Raw genomic sequence first — 18,460 nt, 5'->3', positions numbered from 1 at the left:
TTATTTCTCATCTTCCCTATTTTCATCACTCCCTAGTGAACATCACCTGAGTCTTTCTTTGGTAAAGCGCGACACAAGGCCCCAGGACTTGCTCAGCGAGTGTCAGCAATATCAGATTAAAGTTTGCTTGTTAATAAAAACACCCATTTATTTTACATACTTTTCTTCTTAATATTGCAATATAAATTTAAATATATATAAGTAGTAGGTTGGTAGACAGCAACCACCCAGGGAAGTACTACCGTCCTGCCAGATGACTGTGAAACAAAAACCAGTAACTGTTTTGCATGATGGTAGGATTGCTGGTTTCTTTTTCTGTCTCATAAACACACTAGATAACAGGGATATCTTGCTACTCCTACTTACACTTTGGTCACACTTCACAGACACGCACATGCATATATATATATATACATACATCTAGGTTTTTCTCCTTTTTCTAAATAGCTCTTGTTCTTTTTTATTTCTTCTATTGTCCATGGGGAAGTGGAAAAGAATCTTTCCTCCGTAAGCCATGCGTGTCGTATGAGGCGACTAAAATGCCGGGAGCAATGGGCTAGTAACCCCTTCTCCTGTATACATTTACTAAAAAAGAGAAGAAGAAAAACTTTATAAAACTGGGATGCTTAAATGTGCGTGGATGTAGTGCGGATGACAAGAAACAGATGATTGCTGATGTTATGAATGAAAAGAAGTTGGATGTCCTGGCTCTAAGCGAAACAAAGCTGAAGGGGGTAGGAGAGTTTCAGTGGGGGGAAATAAATGGGATTAAATCTGGAGTATCTGAGAGAGTTAGAGCAAAGGAAGGGGTAGCAGTAATGTTAAATGATCAGTTATGGAAGGAGAAAAGAGAATATGAATGTGTAAATTCAAGAATTACGTGGATAAAAGTAAAGGTTGGATGCGAGAAGTGGGTCATAATAAGCGTGTATGCACCTGGAGAAGAGAGGAATGCAGAGAAGAGAGAGAGATTTTGGGAGATGTTAAGTGAATGTATAGGAACCTTTGAACCAAGTGAGAGAGTAATTGTGGTAGGGGACCTGAATGCTAAAGTAGGAGAAACTTTTAGAGAGGGTGTGGTAGGTAAGTTTGGGGTGCCAGGTGTAAATGATAATGGGAGCCCTTTGATTGAACTTTGTACAGAAAGGGGTTTAGTTATAGGTAATACATATTTTAAGAAAAAGAGGATAAATAAGTATACAAGATATGATGTAGGGCGAAATGACAGTAGTTTGTTGGATTATGTATTGGTAGATAAAAGACTGCTGAGTAGACTTCAGGATGTACATGTTTATAGAGGGGCCACAGATATATCAGATCACTTTCTAGTTGTAGCTACACTGAGAGTAAAAGGTAGATGGGATACAAGGAGAATAGAAGTATCAGGGAAGAGAGAGGTGAAGGTTTATAAACTAAAAGAGGAGGCAGTTAGGGTAAGATATAGACAGCTATTGGAGGATAGATGGGCTAATGAGAGCATAGGCAATGGGGTCGAAGAGGTATGGGGTAGGATTAAAAATGTAGTGTTAGAGTGTTCAACAGAAGTTTGTGGTTACAGGAAAGTGGGTGCAGGAGGGAAGAGGAGCGATTGGTGGAATGATGATGTAAAGAGAGTAGTAAGGGAGAAAAAGTTAGCATATGAGAAGTTTTTACAAAGTAGAAGTGATGCAAGGAGGGAAGAGTATATGGAGAAAAAGAGAGAGGTTAAGAGAGTGGTGAAGCAATGTAAAAAGAGAGCAAATGAGAGAGTGGGTGAGATGTTATCAACAAATTTTGTTGAAAATAAGAAAAAGTTTTGGAGTGAGATTAACAAGTTAAGAAAGCCTAGAGAACAAATGGATTTGTCAGTTAAAAATAGGAGAGGAGAGTTATTAAATGGAGAGTTAGAGGTATTGGGAAGATGGAGGGAATATTTTGAGGAATTGTTAAATGTTGATGAAGATAGGGAAGCTGTGATTTCGTGTATAGGGCAAGGAGGAATAACATCTTGTAGGAGTGAGGAAGAGCCAGTTGTGAGTGTGGGGGAAGTTCGTGAGGCAGTAGGTAAAATGAAAGGGGGTAAGGCAGCCGGGATTGATGGGATAAAGATAGAAATGTTAAAAGCAGGTGGGGATATAGTTTTGGAGTGGTTGGTGCAATTATTTAATAAATGTATGGAAGAGGGTAAGGTACCTAGGGGTTGGCAGAGAGCATGCATAGTTCCTTTGTATAAAGGCAAAGGGGATAAAAGAGAGTGCAAAAATTATAGGGGGATAAGTCTGTTGAGTGTACCTGGTAAAGTGTATGGTAGAGTTATAATTGAAAGAATTAAGAGTAAGACGGAGAATAGCATAGCAGATGAACAAGGAGGCTTTAGGAAAGGTAGGGGGTGTGTGGACCAGGTGTTTACAGTGAAACATATAAGTGAACAGTATTTAGATAAGGCTAAAGAGGTCTTTGTGGCATTTATGGATTTGGAAAAGGCGTATGACAGGGTGGATAGGGGGGCAATGTGGCAGATGTTGCAAGTGTATGGTGTAGGAGGTAGGTTACTGAAAGCAGTGAAGAGTTTTTACGAGGATAGTGAGGCTCAAGTTAGAGTATGTAGGAAAGAGGGAAATTTTTTCCCAGTAAAAGTAGGCCTTAGACAAGGATGTGTGATGTCACCGTGGTTGTTTAATATATTTATAGATGGGGTTGTAAGAGAAGTAAATGCGAGGGTCTTGGCAAGAGGCGTGGAGTTAAAAGATAAAGAATCACACACAAAGTGGGAGTTGTCACAGCTGCTCTTTGCTGATGACACTGTGCTCTTGGGAGATTCTGAAGAGAAGTTGCAGAGATTGGTGGATGAATTTGGTAGGGTGTGCAAAAGAAGAAAATTTAAGGTGAATACAGGAAAGAGTAAGGTTATGAGGATAACAAAAAGATTAGGTGATGAAAGATTGAATATCAGATTGGAGGGAGAGAGTATGGAGGAGGTGAACGTATTCAGATATTTGGGAGTGGACGTGTCAGCGGATGGGTCTATGAAAGATGAGGTGAATCATAGAATTGATGAGGGAAAAAGAGTGAGTGGTGCACTTAGGAGTCTGTGGAGACAAAGAACTTTGTCCTTGGAGGCAAAGAGGGGAATGTATGAGAGTATAGTTTTACCAACGCTCTTATATGGGTGTGAAGCGTGGGTGATGAATGTTGCAGCGAGGAGAAGGCTGGAGGCAGTGGAGATGTCATGTCTGAGGGCAATGTGTGGTGTGAATATAATGCAGAGAATTCGTAGTTTGGAAGTTAGGAGGAGGTGCGGGATTACCAAAACTGTTGTCCAGAGGGCTGAGGAAGGGTTGTTGAGGTGGTTCGGACATGTAGAGAGAATGGAGCAAAACAGAATGACTTCAAGAGTGTATCAGTCTGTAGTGGAAGGAAGGCGGGGTAGGGGTCGGCCTAGGAAAGGTTGGAGGGAGGGGGTAAAGGAGGTTTTGTGTGCGAGGGGCTTGGACTTCCAGCAGGCATGCATGAGCGTGTTTGATAGGAGTGAATGGAGACAAATGGTTTTTAATACTTGACGTGCTGTTGGAGTGTGAGCAAAGTAACATTTATGAAAGGATTCAGGGAAACCGGCAGGCCGGACTTGAGTCCTGGAGATGGGAAGTACAGTGCCTGCACTCTGAAGGAGGGGTGTTAATGTTGCAGTTTAAAAACTGTAGTGTAAAGCACCCTTCTGGCAAGACAGTGATGGAGTGAATGATGGTGAAAGTTTTTCTATTTCGGGCCACCCTGCCTTGGTGGGAATCGGCCAGTGTGATAAAAATAATATATATTTATATATATATATATATATATATATATATATATATATATATATATATATATATATATATATATATATATATATATACATATATATATATATATATATATATATATATATATATATATATATATATATATATATATATATATATATATATATATATATATATATATATATATATATATATATATATATATATATAGGCAATCTGGACACCCACGATGCCTTGTACCTTCTCACAAAGTGCTTGAGTCTGCCCAGGTTGACATATTTCCTAAGATGTGCACCTTCATATGATAACCCTATACTGCACGAATATGACAGTATTCTGAGGCAGATTTTTACGAAAGTACTTAACCTTACTCTAGACAACGGGCAGTGGAACCAAGCTACACTTCCAGTCAGACTAGGAGGCATTGGTGTCCGCAAGTCATCACAGATTGCGTTACCTGCTTTTCTGTCCTCGTGTATTGCATCCAGAGAGCTTGTAGCAGCGATTCTCCCTGAACATCTTAGGGACAAGATAGGAGTCCAGGACCAAAAATTCATTGACGGAGCAATGATCTGGGATAATCTAACGGGCTCTGGAGCCAGACCTGCTCCCCCCAACAACTACAAACAATCGCACTGGGATGGTCCAATAGTGGAAAATATTGCCTCAACAATGCTTCAGAGTGTGTCAGGGAAGGATAGAGCCCGCCTCCTGGCAGTGAGAGCCCCTCATGCTGGGGACTTTCCGTTGGCTGTTCCCAACTCCAGCCTTGGCACACGTCTCGACCCACATACCATCCGCATCGGTGTTGCCCTTCGACTTGCCGCCCCTATTCTCGCCGAACACAGGTGTATTTGTGGCAGTGAAGCAGCAGACCGATTCGGGTACCATGGTCTTGTGTGCCGTAAATCCGAGGGAAAGATTGCAAGACATGAGGAGGTTAATAACATTATCAAGAGGAGCCTCACAACAGCTGGATGCCCAGCAGTAAGAGAGCCACCCCAACTATGCAGATCTGATGGCAGCCAGAAGCGTCCAGATGGTATCACCCTTCAAGCCTGGACAGATGGGAAGCAGGTGGTGTGGGACTATACATGTGCATCTACCTTGGCTGATACCTATCTCCAATACACCAGGGAGGAAGGAGGGGCAGCTGCCAGCTTCAGGGAGTCCCAAAAGTCTAGAAAATATGGAGAACTTGCCCATCATTATATGTTTGTTCCCATAGGCTCAGAGATCCTTGGCTCATGGGGAAAGAATGCATCTAAATTCCTTAAGGAGCTGGGAAAAAGACTCATCAGGGTAACTAGGGATCCCAGGGCAGCTAGTTTTCTGTTCCAGCGACTCAGTGCGGCTGTTCAAAGGGGTAATGCCTGCTGTATTCTGGGCACACGCCCCAGCTCTGAGGAGCTGGATGAGATTTTCGCCTTATAATCGGTGACACACACGTAACAACATGTACCGTATATGCCACCTTTATATCAACAATGTATCTCTTAAATCTTCTGTACCATATCATGTAATAAAATATTCCTATTAGTAAAAAAAACATATTTCAAAAGATGGGGTGGTAGGGGAAGTGGAATATTCAAATGGCTTCAGGAAGAAATCCAAATATTTTTCCTTGAAGCCTTTTTATCCACTTCTCCGAGGCTATGGGTCCCACAATTTACACCAGAGGTGGACCCCATCTATATATATATATATATATATATATATATATATATATATATATATATATATCTATATATATATATATATATATATATATCCGGATTCTTAAAACTATTTGTGTTTAGAGTGATTTATTAAAAAGACATTTTAACAAACGCTAGGACATATTTAACAGAAAATTTCCGGTTCTAGGAGTGTCGTTCTAAATTGCTTGTAGTTAACTCTTACCAAAGTTCATGACATATTGAGCGATGATGTTAGTAGCAGTGACAAGAACCGATTTTAAACAACACCTGAGAAATAGACCAGATTCCCTGATGATAATACTAGCGATCTGAAAGTCTTTGGGATGATTTTGAGTGTCACAGAGTGTGGACTGGACACTGTGAAGCAAGAGTTGTTCAAGTCGCTCGTCCAATCTCAGTTCGTTTTAGAGCACCAATCTTATCTAAGGAATACGAACACTTGCCTCAACCTACCCTCCCAGGACGCCAACAACAACAGTTGACTAATCACGAGATAACTAATTACTGCTAGGTAAACAGGATCTGCTTTAGTCTTGTGAGTCAGTCTCCAGCGTCAGCCTCCTGGTCAGACAACAGCATAATTTTTACTATTCAACCCACGGCGTCAGCCTCCAAGTGAGTCCACAACGTCAGCCTCAATGTCAGCCTCAACGTCAGCCCACACTGTCAGCCTATAAGGTGAGTCCTTGCTCGGTCTTATCCGTCAGGCTATAAATCAACGACGCCGCGTATTTATCAAGCATCTCTCGACATTTATGTTAGTGTCACTCACGCCCCAACAAACATTACGACACAAAATTAATTCCAACTTTGGCAGTGTGAGCTTTACGGATCAATGGAAGTGCAAGGGTAAAGCAGGTGGCCCCTTGGCTGGGGCTCATGGACCCGGAGGGGGACCCCATGAGCCCTCGGCCAGGGTCTCAGGAACCTACATGGGTCTGCAGAAGACATTCTGCGGATCCAGCAATTTTTTTTTTAATCGAGGTCCTAAGGCAGTGCGTCATTACAAATCATTGTGGAACTTGAAGAGCAGTCACCATCTGGTAAGTTTTGGGTATTTAGAATAACTGTTGTTTTTATACATCATTCAGAATAGCTGGGCGCTGCCCACTTGGTATATATATATAGTGCTTGTGGGGGGACAAAACCTACCAACATGGAATCATATCTGATTCAATCTCATTTCACAGGCGCTGTATTATCCATAGCTGTTAGAACTCATAGGGAATATATAAAATAACAATAACAGGTGTACGGGGTGCTCTGTCATACAATAAACTACCATGGTATGAAGACAACAGCTTTCACTTAATAGGAATTATAGACGTTTCACTGTTTATATCAGATTGTTGGGTTTTTAAGGTAAAAAATAAAATATTGTCTTTTCAACTGATTATCTTTCTTCTATTAATCAAGACTAGTTATTATAATATTGTTTCGCAAGTCTAAATCATCGAAGCTTCGGGGAGAGTTCTTACACAGGATTATGAGCCTCACTTTGGGATAAGACCTCCACAAATTTAGGTCTATTGCTGCTCTGTAGGCCTTCTTCCCCAGACCCAGACTCTCCAGCCTAAGGCAGGGATTTAGGTTTTATTTGGATCCTTTTTGTATCAGCAGGATGTGGTTCAGAACAAAAGATAATTATGACATTTACAAAGAAACAATACTGTGTTTGCACTGAGAAATGATATATAGATGACACAAGAGTTTTGGGAACTGAGGAACCAGTTATTAGAACGGCCTTGAAATGTTCATCAGATAAATTTGCGCTAAATTTGACTTGACATTCTTCATTTTTTAAAATATTTGTTCACAAAGGTACGTTGTTCCAAAAACTGATACGAATCCCCAAGCAAATCGCTTCAAATATGGAGGCTCTTCAGGCTCTATAGACTTATAAAATTGGATCAGATTTCCTTCTTCTTTTCTTTCATCATGCCATCTGATTTAAGATGAATAATTTTCATTTAAAACTGACTTGAGAGTGTTTCAACAATGCGGTGAAATGGATTTTGAAACAGCGTTTTTTTTTTCATCCATTTTCCCATCAAGATCAGAAAATCGATTCTGAAATTTATTTTGCAAGTCAATAATGATTTCTATTGCAATCGAAGAAGGAAACTGTGCTTTACTTTCTTCATAAAATTTTTTACAACCTGGGAAACAAACCAAGTTAGAAAATTTCACCTGCCATTGTAACAACATCAATTTTGCCCTGAATGCATTGACATGTTGGAATAGATCATAAATCAAATTTATTTCACCTTGCAACTTCAGATTCAATTGATTTATAAAGTCAGTCAGCCTTTGATAAAAATGGTTCTGGTCAATTATTCTTTGTGAGAAACGAATTAATTTCCTTTTTAAGCTGGAAGAACCGTAACAGAACTTTCCACAATAAGCCACCGAACTCCTGTATAATAAGTCAACGAACTCATAATCAGCTTCTTTCATAAACTCAGGAAACTGGCGATGATTAAGCCCGTGAGATCGAATAAAATTTACTGTTGAAACGATAAGTTTCAGAATGCAAGACATATCAAAATGTTTTCCGCACAATACTTGCAGATGGATAACGCATGGCAGAAACATGAGCTTTTGAGAATCAACCTTCATAATCTTTTGTGATTTTCCCAACAAAACCTTTCTTCACCCCAGGCATGTTCTTTCCTCTATTACTTGTCATGCATTGCGGTTTATTCTACTCCAGGTTATATTCTAATAACTTTTATGCAATTCTTTCAAGATGTCTTTTCCGGTTCCTGTGTTGTGTATGCTACGTATTGATACTAATTCTTGTGTGACTTTAAGTTCATTGTCGACGTCACGGATGAATAATGTGAATTGTGATGTGTCACTCACATCGTTCGATTCATAGAGTGCGAGAGCATAAAACTGAAAATTTCGTGCTTTGTCTGCAATTTGATGAAATTTGTTGCTTTCTAAATTCTCACTTCTACGAGCATCAGCATTTGGCACAAGACTGTGAGGACTTTGAACAAATTTGCTTTATCTGGGCAACACTCTCCCACTGCTTCTGTTATACACTCTTTAATCAGATCTTGATCGGAGAATGACTTTCCTGTTTCGCTAACACATATGCTACTTTGTTACTGGTCCTGGTTAAAACTTTATTATCAGCTCTCTTCTGCGTAAAAAAAATGGTTGGGAAAGCAATCTGCGTTACATTGATTCAGATTTTTCCGAGCGTTGTGTTCCTGGGAATTAGGAATAACTTGGTTTATGTTTTGTCTCATAGTGACGACATACATTGTACTCCTTCAAAACTGCAACAGTTTTGTGGTATAGGTATACAAGGCTTCATCACCTGCCTGTACAAAGAAGTACTTTACGTCCCATTCTTCATTAAACAGGCGACACTCACTCTGCACTGTTTTTTTCCTGCTTCCATTCATAACTGAAGGGTATATTTGAAAAATCTGAAGATTAGAACTAAAATCTGTACATATTTTGACATAGAAATTTATAAATCTTTCGAGTTTCTGTGGGCCGCATAAAATCTTGTAGAGGGCCGCAGTTTGGAGACCCCTGGCCTAAGCTAATATGTAGCCGATTTAAGCCAATACTCTTCTCACTGTACCATTCACATGATCCTGGGTCACATGACCTTATCTCTGCAAGTGTTCCCCAAGCATCACGTGACTTCTGCTTGTTACCCTCTACTGACCCAACCTGACCTGACCTTGTCTGGCTGTGAGTTGTGATAACAGTTCAAAACTTGATGTAATGTCACAAAGGCTATCAAGGGAATAGTGACTTAAAACATATATATAAAAAATATTATCTTACATGACACCGTGACAATATCTCCTGTGGCTACACATTTGAGCGTAAGTGTAACATTGTGAGCACCTCCTATGTGTACACATTGTAGTGTGATCTTTGTATTTTACTTACCACCCGCACCTAAACACTTGTTAGTGTGACTTTGTACTTACCTCCCTTGGCTACACACTTGAGTGTGAGTGTCATTCCCAACACGTAGGGACCAATGGTAGAACTCTTCTCGTTTCCATTTATGTCCAGGATTCTTACACTGTCTGGTGGCACTATGGAAGAAAGTGAGTCAAGGTTATTACACCAATACATGTTGGCACTGAGAAGGCGAAAGAGATATAGGAGATATTAAATAAGGTAAAGGAAATATAGGAAGAGGAAACTTCTGATTTATGTAGGAGAAATGAAGAAGAAAAAGAAGAGGAGTTGACCTGTATCATTGAGCCGTGACTAGTGGGCTCTAGGTGAACGGAACGGACGATGTTTTCCCTAGAGCAGCTGTTCCATCAGGCAAGAGAGATGGAAGAAGCTGGGAGAGAAATTTGACGACTGACTGAGAAAAACAAAAGGATTCAAATCATTTCTCATATGGCAAATTCTCAAGACAACGAAAGAAGCTGCATGGAAGTAGTGGCTGAGACTCCAAGAACTCTCCAAGTTTTCAAGAGCCTATGACTGCTACCATTATTATTATTATTATAATCAAGGGGGAAGCGCTAAACCCGGAGGATTATATGACTGCTACCAACTTTATCCCAACATTTCCAGACGACACTCCCACCAGGATTTTGTACTACATGATGTATGCCAACATGAAGAACGCCATCTTCCCTGGAACCTTTAACTCCAGTCAATAACATCTTTTCGCCTCAATAACCTGCTCATCTTCAAGTCAGAGAAACATGGACGAACGAATATCTGGGAGCATACTGAGGCGCAGAGAGAGGTTAGATATGTTGAAGTTGAAACCCTGGGTATTTTAAAAACGTAGACAAACGAATGATGAAGCAGGGTTTGATTAGAGAAGGAATTGTCTAGAATGGATCAATAGGCCTACTGCAGTCACCAGAAACACCCTTCTTTTGGAATTAAATTAAAGTTTACTGTAAAGTCTGAACAAAATAACTGATTGATATCTTTAAAAGAGTTAGTTATTTAAAGGAACCAAGAACATAAAGTCGAAGTATATGCAAAACCCAAAAATATGTGTTTTTATGGACACTTATTTATTACATCAAGATACGTTATATGTCCTCCTCAATGTTCGAGAGAGTTCTGAATATTTTTACAAAGGAATAAAAAATTGGAGAAAGTTTTGACCTAAGATTTCAGTAATATGAATACAGCAACAGAACGGTGCAAGAGTCTGATGTCTTGCTTAGTTATATGTGGTAAACTACACAGGAGTGTTAGTTTAACATCCACGGAGTGTGTTAGTTTAACATCCACGGTGTGTGTTACTTTAACATCCAAGGTGTGTGTTAGATTAACATCCACGGAGTGTGTTAGTTTAACTAGTCCACGGAGTGCGTTAGTTTAACATCCACGGTGTGTGTTACTTTAACATCCAAGGTGTGTGTTAGATTAACATCCACGGAGTGTGTTAGTTTAACATCCACGGAGTGTGTTAGTTTAACATCCACGGTGTGTGTTAGATTAACATCCACGGTGTGTGCTAGTTTAACATCCACGGAGTGTGTTAGTTTAACATCCACGGTGTGTGTTAGTTTAACATCCAAGGTGTGTGTTAGATTAACATCCACGGTGTGTGTTAGTTTAACATCCAAGGTGTGTGTTAGATTAACATCCACGGTGTGTGTTAGTTTAACATCCACGGAGTGTGTTAGTTTAACATCCACGGTGAGTGTTAGTTTAACATCCAAGGTGTGTGTTAGATTAACATCCACGGTGTGTGTTAGTTTAACATCCAAGGTGTGTGTTAGATTAACATCCACGGTGTGTGTTAGTTTAACATCCACGGAGTGTGTTAGTTTAACATCCACGGTGTGTGTAAGTTTAATATACAAGGTGTGTGTTAGATTAACATCCACGGTGTGTGTTAGTTTAACATCCACGGAATGTGTTAGTTTAACATCCACGGTGAGTGTTAGTTTAACATCCAAGGTGTGTGTTAGATTAACATCCACGGTGTGTGTTAGTTTAACATCCAAGGTGTGTGTAAGTTTAATATACACGGTGTGCGTTAGTTTAACATCCACGGAGTGTGTTAGTTTAACATCCACGGTGTGCGTTAGTTTAACATCCAAGGTGAGTGTTAGTTTAACATCCAAGGTGTGTGTTAGATTAACATCCACGGTGTGTGTTAGTTTAACATCCACGGTGTGTGTTAGTTTAATATACACGGTGTGTGTTAGTTTAACATCCACGGAGTGTGTTAGTTTAACATCCACGGTGTGTGTTAGTATAACATCCAAGGTGTGTGTTAGATTAACATCCACGGAGTGTGTTAGTTTAACATCCACGGTGTGGGTTAGTTTAATACACACTGTGTGTTAGTTTAGTGTACACGGTGTGGGTTAGTTTAACATCCACGGAGTGTGTTAGTTTAACATCCACGGAGTGCGTTAGTTTAACATCCACCGAGTGTGTTAGTTTAACATCCACGGTGGGTGCTAGTTTAACATCTAAGGTGTGTGTTAGATTAACATCCACGGTGTGTGTTAGTTTAACATCCATGGTGTGTGTTAGTTTAACATCCACGGTGTGTCTTAGTTTAATATACACGGTGTGCGATAGTTTAACATCCACGGAGTGTGTTAGTTTAACATCCACGGTGTGTGTTAGTTTAACATCCAAGGTGTGTGTGAGATTAACATCCACGGTGTGTGTTAGTTTAACATCCACGGAGTGTCTTAGTTTAACATCCACGGAGTGTGTTAGTTTAACATACACGGTGTGGGTTAGTTTAATATACACGGTGTGTGTTAGTTTAATATACACGGTGTGTGTTAGTTTAACATCCACGGAGTGTGTTAGTTTAACATCCACGGAGTGTGTTAGTTTAACATCCACGGTGGGTGTTAGTTTAATATCCAAGGTGTGTGTTAAATTAACATCCACGGTGTGTGTTAGATTAACATCCACGGAGTGTGTTAGTTTAACATCCACGGTGTGTGTTAGTTTAATATACACGGTGTGCGTTGTGAGACCTCTACCCACTCTACCGGAGGTATCCCAGCGAGTGAGCACGTCTCCTGTATATACCAGTGCTTAACAAGCTAGGGAATAGCATATGAAGGTACAAATAAAAATGGGAACTATGGCTATAGTTTACTTAATAACATAAAAGGGCTAGAATACAACATCTGATGGAAATTTACACAATATAACAATTGACCTATGAGACTTATTACCAGGGGGAAGGGTAGATGTTATCAGTAACACGGACTAGTACTCACTCTTAATTCACCGACCAGCTGACCCGAGATTCCCAATGCGTGGTCCACTACACACGCGGCTGTCCAGAGCTCTCGCTCGACGGACCTGTCACCAACAACCTCCTTGCCCCGCTCTTCCCTGGGCTTATATCGTAGTCAAAGTACCCCCTCCCCAATGGTGTATGAACCACGTGTTGCGACCTGACGCCGAGCTCTGACGCTGTTAAGAACAAAAGACCTCAGACGTGGGCGTGGCTACAGACGTCTGCCAAGGCAAGGTGTGACCATATAATTGGTTAAATTAGGTCTCCCCAGAGACCTCACAAGCCCAGCTGGACTACATCACAGCGTTAGTTTAACATCCACGGAGTGTGTTAGTTTAACATCCACGGTGTGTGTTAGTTTAACATCCAAGGTGTGTGTTAGCTTAACATCCACGGTGTGTGTTAGTTTAACATCCACGGAGTGTGCTAGTTTAACATCCACAGTGTGTGTTAATATAACATCCACGGTGTGTGTTAGTTTAATATACACGGTGTGTGTGATAGTTTAATATACACGGAGTGTGTTAGTTTAACGTCCACGGAGTGTGTTAGTTTAATATGAACATCAAAATGGTATAAAATACCGACAGGTTGGTAGGTAAGACACATAGGCAACAGTTAGGCAACTTTATTCCGAAACGTTTCGCCTACACAGTAGGCTTCTTCAGTTGAATACAGAAAGTAGGCAAGAACAGTAGAGATGTGAAGACGATGTAATCAGTCCATCACCCTTGAAGTCGCAGAATTTGAGGTTGTCAGTCACTCAGCCTGGAGAAGTTCAGTTCCATAGTCAGGAACTTCGACTACGACTTCAAGGGTGATGGACTGATTACATCGTCTTCACATCTCTACTGTTCCTGCCTACTTTCTGTATTCGACTGAAGAAGCCTACTGTGTAGGCGAAACGTTTCGGAATAAAGTTGTCTAACTGTTGCCTATGTGTTAGTTTAATATACACGGAGTGCGTTATTTAACATCCACAGGGTGTGTTAGTTTAATATACACGGAGTGTGTTACTTTAATATACACGGAGTGCGTTAGTTTAACATCCACAGTGTGTGTTAGTTTAACATCCACGGTGTGTGTTAGTTTAATATACACTGTATGTATTAGTTTAACATCAACGGTGTGTGTTAGTTTAACATCCACAAGGTGTGTTAGTTTAATATACACGGAGTGTGTTACTTTAATATACACGGAGTGCGTTAGTTTAACATCCACAGGGTGTGTTATTCTAATATACACGGAGTGTGATAGTTTAATATGCACGATGTGTCTTAGTTTAACATCCACGGTGTGTGTTAGTTTAACACACACAGTGTGTGTTAGTTTAACATCCACGGTGTGTGTTAGTTTAACATCCACGGTGTGTGTTAGTTTAACATCCACGGTGTGTCTTAGTTTAACATCCACGGTGTGTGTTAGTTTAACATACACAGTGTGTGTTAGTTTAACATCCACGGTGTGTGTTAGTTTAACATCCACAGGGTGTGTTAGTTTAATATACACGGAGTGTGTTAGTTTAACATCCAAGGTGTGTGTTAGTTTAATATACACGGTGTGTGATAGTTTAATATACACGGTGTGTGTTAGTTTAATATACACGGAGTGTGTTAATTTAATATACACGGTGTGCGATAGTTTAATATACACGGTGCGTGTTAGTTTAACATCCAGATTGTGTGTTAGTTTAACATACACGGTGTGTGTTAGTTTAATATACACGGAGTGTGTTAGTTTAATATACACGGAGTGTGTTAGTTTAATATACACGGAGTGTGTTAGTTTAATATACACGGTGTGTGATAGTTTAATATACACGGTGTGTGTTAGTTTAATATACACGGTGTGTGTTAGTTTAATATACACGGAGTGTGTTAATTTAATATACACGGTGTGCGATAGTTTAATATACACGGTGCGTGTTAGTTTAACATCCAGAGGGTGTGTTAGTTTAACATACACGGTGTGTGTTAGTTTAATATACACGGAGTGTGTTAGTTTAATATACACGGAGTGTGTTAGTTTAATATACACGGCGTGTGTTAGTTTAACATCCACAGCGTGTGTTAGTTTAATATACACGGTGTGTGTTAGTTTAATATACACGGAGTATGATAGTTTAATATACACAGAATGTTTTAGTTTAATATACACGGAGTGTGTAAATTTAATATACACGGTGTGTATTAGTTTAATATACACGGAGTGTGTTAGTTTAATATACAAGGTGTGTGTTAGTTTAACATCCACAGGGTGTGTTAGTTTAATATACACGGAGTGTGTTACTTTAATACACACAGAGTGTGTTAGTTTAACATCCACGGTGTGTGTTAGTTTAACATCCACGGTGTGTCTTAGTTTAACATCCACGGTGTGTCTTAGTTTAACATCCACGGTGTGTGTTATTTTAACATCCACGCTGTGTGTTAGTAAAATATACACGGTGTGTGATAGTTTAATATACACGGAGTGTGTTAGTTTAACGGTCCTTAGTGTGTTAGTTTAAAATACACGGAGTGTGTTAGTTTAACATCCGCAGGGTGTGTTAGTTTAATATACACGGAGTGTGTTAGTTTAACATCCACGGTGTGTGTTAGTTTAACATCCACAGAGTGTGTTAGTTTAATATACACTGAGTGTGTTAGTTTAATATTCACGGAGTGGGTTAGTTTAATATACACGGTGTGTGATAGTTTAATATACACGGTGTGTTTTAGTTTAATATACACGGTGTGTGTTAGTTTAATATACACGGAGTGTGTTAGTTTAATATACACGGTGTGCGATAGTTTAATATACACGGTGCGTGTTAGTTTAACATCCACAGTGTGTGTTAGTTTAACATACACGTTGTGTGTTAGTTTAATATACACTGAGTGTGTTAGTTTAATATACACGGAGTGGGTTAGTTTAACATCCACAGGGTGTGTTAGTTTAATATACACGGTGTGTGTTAGTTTAATATACACGAAGTGTGTTAGTTTAATATACACGGAGTGTGTTAGTTTAATATACACGGAGTGTGTTAGTTTAATATACACGGTGTGTATTAGTTTAATATTCACGGAGTGTGTTAGTTTAATACGCTCGGTGTGTGTTAGTTTAACACCCACAGGGTGTGTTAGTTTAATATACACTGTGTGTGTTAGTTTAATATACACGGAGTGTGTTACTTTAATATACACAGAGTGTGTTAGTTTAACATCCACAGTGTGAATTAGTTTAATATACACGGAGTGTGATAGTTTAATATACACGATGTGAGTTAGTTTAACATCCACGGTGTGTTAGTTTAACATCCAAGGCGTGTGTTAGATTATCATCCTCTGAGTCTGTTAGTTTAATATTCACAGTGTGTGTTAGTTTAACATCCACGGTGTGTGTTAGTTTAATATACACGGAGTGTGTTAGTTTAATATACACGGTGTGTGTTAGTTAACATCCACGGTGTATGATAGTCTAACTTCCACAATATGTGTTAGTTTAACATCCACAGTGTGTGTTAGTTGAACATCCACAGTGTGTGTTAGTTTAACTTCCACGGTATGTGTTAGTTTAACATCCACAGTGTGTGTTAGTTTAACATCCACAGTGTGTGTTTGTTTAACATCCACGGTGTGTGTTAGTTTAATATACACGGAGTGTGTTAGTTTAACATCCACGGAGTGTGTTAGTTTAACATCCACGATGTGTGTTAGTTTAATATACACGGTGTGTGTTAGTTTTACATCAACGGTGTGTGATAGTTTAACATCCACAAGGTGTGTTTGTTTAATATACACGTAGTGTGTTACTTTAATATACACGGAGTGTGTTAGTTTAACATCCACAGGGTGTGTTAGTCTAATATACACTGAGTGTGATAGTTTAATATACACGATGTGTGTTAGTTTAACATCCACAGGGTGTGTTAGTTTAATATACACGTAGTGTGTTAGTTTGTCTTCCACGGAGTGTGTTAGTTTAACATCTAGAGAGTGTGTTAGTTAGTTCAGTCGTCACGTGAGGTCACAGACCCTGAGCTGCTTTGGGGATTAGCGTGGACGGTTACAAAGCATGGCTTGCTTCTGCAGTGTTTTAAAAATTGAGGTGGGAGAGTTGAAGGAGGAGGTCTTGCTTCTCCAGGAGGAGATTAGGAGGCTGAAGGTCCACCTCAATGGGTCTGGGAGAGAGTGTGAGGTGGCTGGAGTTGTGGGAAATGAGGCTTCTAGCAGTGAGGTGCAGTCTGTCTCTCGCTGTGAGGAGGCTGTAGGTGGGGAGGTAGGAACGGCTACCAGCAGTGAGGTGCAGCCCAGCACCTGCTACAAGTGGCGAGTGGTTCACAGTAATGGGAGGCGCATCAGAGTAAGGAAAGTTAAGAGTGAAGATCTGAAGGTAGGAAATCGCTTCTCTGTTCTTCAGGATGAATGTACTTCAGTGGCCAGTGAAGGTAAGGGTACTACTGCCCCTGCAAATGGAGGTAAGCGCATTCTTGTGGTTGGTGACTCTCAGGTAAGATATATTGAACATGCTTTTTGTAATAGGAATAAGAAGACGAGAGATAGTGTGCTTCCCTGGAGCTGGTGTTGGGGACATAGTCAACAGGCTGGATAATATCATGTCAGGTAATGGGAACAAGCCCATTATCTGTCTCAGTGCTGGTGGAAAAGATATTGGGAAGGGTAGGAGAGAAGAGCTGCTAGATAAGTACAGGTCAGCTATAGATTTCATTAAGTCTAAGGGAGGGATCCCAATCATATGTAGCATCTTGCCTAGAAGGGGAGTAGGAAATGAATGGCTGTCTAGGGCAATTGGTGTAAATTGCTGGCTAGACAGATACTGCAAGGAACTTGCAATCCCATTCATTGACAACTGGAACAACTTTTATGGCAAACATGATATGTATGCAAGGGATGGGGTACATCTCTCTGGGGCTGGGGTGGTAGCACTTGCAGACTCGATTGAGAAGGCCATAGGTGAAATGCCTATGATTTTAAACTGATAGAAGATAGAGGTATGGGTGTGTGTGGGAAACAAGCAGGTTGCAACACTAGGGTTCGAAACAGTAAATGTATAACAGGCATTCAGCATGAAGTTATAAATAAAAACAATAGATCAGGTCAGCAAACAAAGGGGGACAGCAGAGGGCAGCAAGGGACTAGCTCCCTTAAATTAAGGTTTACTATACTAATAGCAGGAGTGTAAGAAATAAGATAGATGAGCTAAGATTAATTGCAAGTGCAGGAAACATAGATATTATTGCTATAACAGAGACCTGGCTCAATCTGAAAGATAGAGAGATGCCCTCCGAATGTCACATACAAGGCTATAAATTATTCCACACTGACAGGGTCAACAGGAAAGCAGTAGCGATGTATGTCAGAGACAATTTAAATTGTTGTGTTAGGCAAGATATAAAATTAGAAGCGTCAGCCACTGAATCTGTTTGGTTACAGCTTCTCGAGGGCCGAGAAAAACTAATTTTGGGTGTGATTTACAGGGCCCCAAATCTTGATAGGGAGTGCAGTAAACTTCTATGGGACGAAATTCGTAAGGCATCTACAAACGAAAATGTTGTGCTAATGGGAGATTTCAACTATAGACAGATTGACTGGAGCAATTTGACAGGAAATTTAGAGTCAGGTGACTTTCTTGATACGATCCAGGATTGTTTTTTAAAACAGTTTGTGACAGAGCCAACTAGGGGAAATAACCTCCTTGACTTGGTTCTTGCCAGTAGGGAAACACTAATTAAT

At 40.0% G+C, this 18,460-nt stretch overlaps 1 protein-coding gene across 1 annotated transcript in view; it reads right to left on the bottom strand.

Moving 5' to 3' along the window:
* Positions 1-18,460, bottom strand: part of LOC128693318 (contactin-2-like) — a 189,294-nt gene that overhangs the window by 75,268 nt on the left and 95,566 nt on the right. The window contains exon 3 of the mRNA XM_053782942.2: positions 9,442-9,552. Coding sequence (XP_053638917.2) covers positions 9,442-9,552 — 111 coding nt within the window. The remainder of the gene's footprint in view (positions 1-9,441; positions 9,553-18,460) is intronic.

The sequence above is a fragment of the Cherax quadricarinatus genome, chromosome 90 (assembly GCF_038502225.1).
Source record: "Cherax quadricarinatus isolate ZL_2023a chromosome 90, ASM3850222v1, whole genome shotgun sequence".
NCBI lineage: Eukaryota > Metazoa > Arthropoda > Malacostraca > Decapoda > Parastacidae > Cherax > Cherax quadricarinatus.
This window is presented reverse-complemented; position numbering and strand designations above follow the sequence as displayed.